The sequence below is a fragment of the Cynara cardunculus genome (assembly GCF_001531365.2).
Source record: "Cynara cardunculus var. scolymus isolate 2C chromosome LG 12, CcrdV1, whole genome shotgun sequence".
Classification (NCBI taxonomy): Eukaryota; Viridiplantae; Streptophyta; class Magnoliopsida; order Asterales; family Asteraceae; genus Cynara; species Cynara cardunculus.
In genome coordinates, this window is record NC_037539.1 from 952,363 (window position 1) to 959,141 (window position 6,779).

The 6,779-nt window shown below is 30.0% G+C and overlaps 1 protein-coding gene across 1 annotated transcript; it reads right to left on the reverse strand.

Moving 5' to 3' along the window:
* LOC112523497 lies at positions 1 to 2,433 on the reverse strand. Its single transcript, XM_025133120.1, has 2 exons — positions 1,745 to 2,433; positions 1 to 263 (listed from the first exon to the last, which is right to left on the reverse strand). The coding sequence occupies exon 1, from the start codon at positions 2,380 to 2,382 to the stop codon at positions 1,780 to 1,782; it is 603 nt and encodes a 200-aa protein (XP_024988888.1). The 5' UTR covers positions 2,383 to 2,433; the 3' UTR covers positions 1 to 263; positions 1,745 to 1,779.
* Between the last annotated feature and the right edge of the window lie 4,346 nt (positions 2,434 to 6,779).

Genomic DNA, 6,779 nt, shown 5'->3' on the forward strand with positions numbered 1-6,779 from the left:
ATAAAATTATAATGCAATCAAAATCACAACATGAACATACATAAAATTATAATACGACTAAACTTACGATAAAAACATACTTAAAAATATAATCCAATCAAAATCTTGATACAAACATACATAACATTCTAATACACTATAAATTACAAAACAAACTTGCATAAAATCCTTACATTAGATCATAATCATAAATTCCCATAACCCAAACTTGAAAACTTCAAATTTTCTAGACTTGATATATAAACGTTAAAGAACTTAAAAACCTGCAAAGCAAAAAACGTTCAACATAAGTAAAAATTACATAGTGAACGTGAATATTTTAAATCTTCACCTAATACATAAGAGTTATATTGCAAACAAAAATCACGATACAAACATAAATAAAATTATAATGCAATCAAAATCACGAAACAAATCAATATAAAATTATTACCTTATATTGCAACCAAAAAATCAAATATTGAACTTGAAGACTTCTTCAAATCTTCATGACATAATGCATAAAAACTATAATGCAATCTAAATAACGATACAAACATACATAAAATTTACGGGAGAAGTGAAATAATAAAAAAACCTATGAATATTATTAATAGTAAAATAGAAGAAAAACCAAAGAGAAAGAAAATAAATTTAGAGATGTATAGGATTGAGATAGAATGTGAGAGGGTGTGAGAGATGAAGATGAATAAATAGTTGTTGTTTTTATATATAAAAATAAATGATTGATTGGAAAAAATTAATGGTTCGGAGTTATGTCATTAGAATTAATATAGAAGAAGATGAATGGTTTGGAGTTAAATGCAAACATTTAAGAAAAAAACATAAATTGACAAAAAAAAATATAGTAGTGGATATTGAGAGAATGAAGGAAAAAAAAAAGAAAAATGAGGAGGCTTTAGAAGAGGTCACCTCAAACATTAGTTAAAAAACCCTCTAAAATCCCAACAAAATTAAAAAGAATTGCGTACTCGGATTAATCGTCTTGAAATAAACCTGAAAAAAATGTAACCATTAAAAAAGAACATCTTGAAGTTTGGTGATGCTACATAAAAAATTATAACAAAAAAAACTTTAAAATCTCAACAAAAGTCAAAAGAAATGCATACACACATTAGTTTTCTCAAAGTATACTTGAAAAAAGATAACTATTACAAAAACATGTTGAAGTTTATTGAGGCTACATCATGGTTGGTAGTACTTTCAAGATTCCATCATCAGATCATTAATCGAACCATTGTTGCCATGAAAACTTTAAAAATGTTGTCAAGAACAAATACTCTGTTTTATTGAGAAAACTTAGGACAATTATAGAAGAGAAAAATAAAAAAACAAAATTCTAAAATCCCAACAAAAATAAAAAGGAACGCATACCTGAATTAGTCTTCTCGAAATAAACTTGAAAATATATTTGTTGAAAACTAACAATTTGTGAAATGAAAAACAAATCAAGTGATGGAGATAGAGAAAAATAGATTGGATGATGAACAATTCATGAAGAAGAGTTAGGGAAAATGAAAGGATTATGTTAAATGCAAACATAAATGAATAATCAATGTTTATAAAAATTATAAAAAAAAATAAGATTAAAGAAGGATGAATGAAAAAAAAATAAGTTTCTAACCTTTAGAAGAAGCCAAGTCATCAACCTTGGTTTCTTCTTTAATATATATATATATATATATATATATATATATAAAGAGAGAGAGAGAGAGAGAGATTATCTCCAATATATTTTTATTACCGGATAAACTTCGTAGAAATGTGTATGCATGCTCGTCAGTAGCGTTGTGCGCGAGTACGAGGTTTGAAGTTTATTTCATGACCTCGATCCGCACCAAACTTCACTTGATCACCTTGAAATTCACCCTTCTGAAGGTAGTTTGGTTGTCTCATGGTTGGTTCGTGGAACGAGCTAGGTCTCCCCATGGCAGGTTCATGAAACGAGTTAGCCCGCACCTGGTTTGGTCCATCATAGGAGTTAGTTCGACTGACAGTTGGTTCTTGAAACGAGTTAGGTCGCGCCATTGGTTCACCAAAAGGTTCAGGTTGAGCCATGCTTGGTTCACCTGAGGTTGCAGCCACTTTGGCACTAGCCAACCTCTTATCGTATCCAGATTCAATGTCCCCGTCTTTGGTTTGAAAGACGTTGGTATTACGCTTTACGTCTTTCTCTTTTGGTGGATGGCTCTGATCCTTATAAGGTCTAGCCACATCCTGACCTTTGTTACAGAGCCGTCCAAGAAAGCAACCGATGGCAGAGACAACTACAATCACTGCCAAGACAATGAAAACCGCCCCATATGACCCGTTTGACGAGTTGTTTGAAGTTGGGACCGTGTCTGAGACTGGGTATACAACGGGCATTTGTTGTTGCGACATTTTTTCAAATCGATTTTTGGGTTAAACGATGAAAAGGATGAGCAAGAAAGAGGTTGGTTTAAGTTGAGGTGGATGTGTTGATTTGTATAGGCAAAGGTGTGACTTGTGAGGATGGGTGTAAGAGGGTTTTTGAATCCAAAAGGAGTGACTTTGCCTTTACTAAAGAGTTGGATAACAAATATTCTCTTATGTTTTTGTTTTTATTGATCTCTATTGTGATAATTAATCAAACATATATATATATATATATATATATATATGGGCTGGTTCAAATATTAACCAAAACTATTGTGCAAACTATGTTAACCCGATCTTGATCGTTCATTTTCTCATCAAACGGTCCTTATTAAATAAGATTATAAAAATAATCATTTAATTAATATATTAATTGAAATGCCTATGAACAACGGTTCAGATGGTACTTTTGTAAAAACATCGCATGAACACGGTGAACATTTATATGAACAGGGTGAACATTTATATGAACACGGTGAATGTTCATGGACATTACATGGATATGAACACCATGAACACCGTGAACATCGGAATTACCAAATTACCCTTATCATTAATTTATAATTTAGATTTGAACCTAAAGTGAAGAAAGAATGTGATTGGTCAAGATCGGTTTCCATAGTTTGTACCATATGGTTGGTTTCTATTTGAACCAACTTCTCTCTCTCTCTCTCTCTTTCTCTCTCTCTCTCTCTCTCTATATATATATATATATGATAGACTTGGGATCATGTGAGACCAAGGGTTTTTCGTGAGATTCGTAAGACCAATTCTCAACCCTTGGATTAGATCTACAATCTGAATATTTATAATCACAAAACTGCCATGAGACTTCTCAATAATCACAAAATTGCCATGAGACTTCTCAATAATCACAAAATTGCTATGAGACTTATCAATAATCACAAAATTGTCACCGTGCAACTTTAGACCATTAGACCATTAGGTTATAAAATTTATCAATGAACATAAATTAGTCTTATGGGTCTCACGAAAAACCTTTGGTTTCACATGAACCCAACACTATATATATATATATATATATATATATATATATATATAGGGGAGCTTTCAAATAAAAACCACTCAATTTGTAAAAACCGTGAAAACCTCATTCAACCAATAATAATTTTTCATTTTGTTCATTTTTTTGTAATTATGAGAGTTGATTAACCATTTTTATTGTGGAAGGTGTTAATCATGGATATTATCATCTTCATTATTTTAATTTTAGAGAAATACATGAAACAGTTTCATTAAAATTTCATTAAATATTATATGAAACAATTTTATAACCATATATGAAACAAATTCATCAAAAAAGTATTATATGAAACAATTTCACAAAATTAAACAATTTCATAAGTTTTTTTTATAAGATTAAACAATGAAATCGACGTATGATGATGGTTTGTACGGTTTTTACAAATGAATGTGGTTTTTATTTTATCGCTCCTCTCTCTCTTTCTCTCTCTCTCTCTCTCTCTCTCTCTATATATATATATATATATATATATTGACTTGGGATCACGTGAGAGCAGTTTTTCCTAAGACTTGTGAGACCACTTTTTTAGACTTGAAACTTTACAACAAAACACTATGAAGGTAAATTTCACATGTCTCTCTTTATGTGTGTGCGTTTACACACTTACATCCGAAATAACCTCTCCGAGTAATGAGGACCGTTTTTTATATGAATAACGGCTTCGCCTCAGAGCATATAAAATAATTTTGTAACTGAGAATTTGTTTCCACTGTAACAGCTATTGACAAATATTAAAAAAATATTAAGTGTTTTTGTATTGCTAATCAATTGCAAATAGCTACAAAAGAAAGTAGTTCCACATTTTTCTTATTAACCTGAATATTCAACCCGTTATGCGAGCCGACTAATTCAGGACAACCACCCGCTTCGCGGGTCGCCCAGAGTCAACACATTTAAACCTTCGTGGCCACAAAGGGCTTTTTATTCCTTTTTGGATTCGAACTTGGGACCTCCGGACACTTTTGACCTTTATAGCATAAACTCAAATAAATCGGGCACCATCCTTGTGGTTTAGTTCTACCTTGTAAACACAAGAAAATAAAGAAACAAATGAAATACATAACATGGTAAATGAGTTTTAATGGATTTTTTTTTTATGATCATGGACAAATAATTTTATAGAAAATAAGTATATTGAATATCTATGTAACATATATAACATGGTTTTGTCAAAATATATACCAAAAGATGCATATATAATGATATTTAAATCAGGGCTTTTTGGTTTTGTGCACATCTCGACTAATTTCAGATGTTCTGAAGAACAGTAAAAAAAAATTTTAACAATTTTACAGGACTTGAACCAGTGATTTCTAAGAAGGATTATAAAAAACGTAAGCTTTATTGGCAGTTAAGTTAACCCATAATTATCTGATAAAATTTTTTCTTTGGTGAAAAAAAGTAAAAGAATATTTGGGAGGTATATTGAAGCAATGTGATCATCTTGAAATTATTCTTTGCTTTTGACTAGGGAAAGGAAGAATCTTTTGTGTAAGGTAAGATACAACCACTTATTTAATATACAAGTGTATGTTTAATATATAGAGAAAGTTTAACCTAAATTGTTGTTTTAATTTTATGAACTTTTTTCAATTAATCATAATTCATCTTAGTATTAGGTTATACTGTATCTAAGAATTTAATGTTAAGGGTATATGAGTAATTTTTTTTTTGTAACTCTTGTATCATTAATTTGAGAGTTACAAGATCCATAAAATCTCATGATTTTTGCATTTTTAATATTGATCTTGTGATTTTTTTTCATTTTTTTAATATGATCTTCCATTTTTTATATTTATAAATTTGTGATTAGTGGAGGAGATCCGCTAGTAAAGTTTTTGTTATCGTTCAAACAATTATGGATAAAGACATTGGAAAACAACACGACAACATTGAGAAGGTTAAAATTGTTTATGGTGACAGTCGGAGTTCGAGATCGGGAAGTGAAGTAAATAATCAAAGCGAATGTCTTAGTAATTATGAACACAGACTGACATGCATACACCCATATGAATACAAATTGACATATATGAACATTTGTGGCAATTATGAACACAATTGAACATATATGTGAATACTTGCGGAAATTATTTACACAAGTTGAACATATATGAACATTTATGGCAATTATGAACACAAATTGAACATATATGAACACTTGTGGCAATTACGAACACAAATTGAACATATACGATTTCTGATGTTTGTAAACGATAATATTGATTGCACCTCCTCTTTTACATGAATACCCTTGAGCTACTATGTTCACATATGTTTGTGAGATTATAAGGGTAATAAATTAAATTTATAACATGATTAAACTCAATCCTATATTTTAAAAATCAATGGCAATGATTAGTCCATAAAATTAACACAATAACTTGGGTTAACAAATCAACTTGCCCCTATATATATATATATATATATATAGACTTGGGATCATGTGAGACCAATGGTTTTTCGTGAGACCCGTAAGACCAATTCTCAACCCTTGGATTAGATTTACAATTGTCAGATCTGAACATTTATAAACGCCACAAGACTTCTCACCAATTACGAAATTGTCACCTTGCAACTTTGCAACCATTAGATCATTAATTCATAAATTTGATCAATGAACATAAATTGGTCTTATCGGTCTCACGAAAAACCTTTGGTCTCACGTGAACCCAACCCTATATATATATATATATATATATATATATATAACAAATCAACTTGCCCCTATATATATATATAGGGGTTGGTTCAAATACTAACCAAGATTTTTGTATTAACTTTGTTAACCAAACTCAACCAATCATATTTCATATTTTCTTTAGGTTCATCTATAACTCATATATTAATAACAATAGTAATTAAGTAATTTGTCGTTTATGTAACTTCCAAATCATTAATTGAGAGTTACAAATCTAAAAATCTCAATAATTGATGATTATGTAGTATTGATTTTTTTTTATACGTGTTCATGTTTTGTAATTTCGATTTATTCTATCCATAATGATATTGATTTTGTAATTGTTAAAGAATTTCCGATTGTAAAGATTTCGACATCATTCGAGTAATATGAATAAACCTATTGGAAAACAGATCGACAACAATGAGAATGAAAAGATAAAATCGTCTACGACTACAATCGGAATTCGAATTCATATGTAATTGTTAAAGACAAGTGTTCATATGCACACTAGCTGCATATCTCAACATTGTCTTGCTCCTGAATGTGTTCATAATGAATGAAATATTGTTCACAAACTGTTCATATTGTGTTCATATGTACACTAGCTGCATATTTCAATATTGCTTTGCTCCTGAATGTGTTCATAATGAATGAACT

Excerpts from the sequence above, each read along its gene's own strand:
- LOC112523497 (XM_025133120.1), bottom strand. The coding sequence starts at position 2,382 with ATGTCGCAACAACAAATGCCCGTTGTATACCCAGTCTCAGACACGGTC.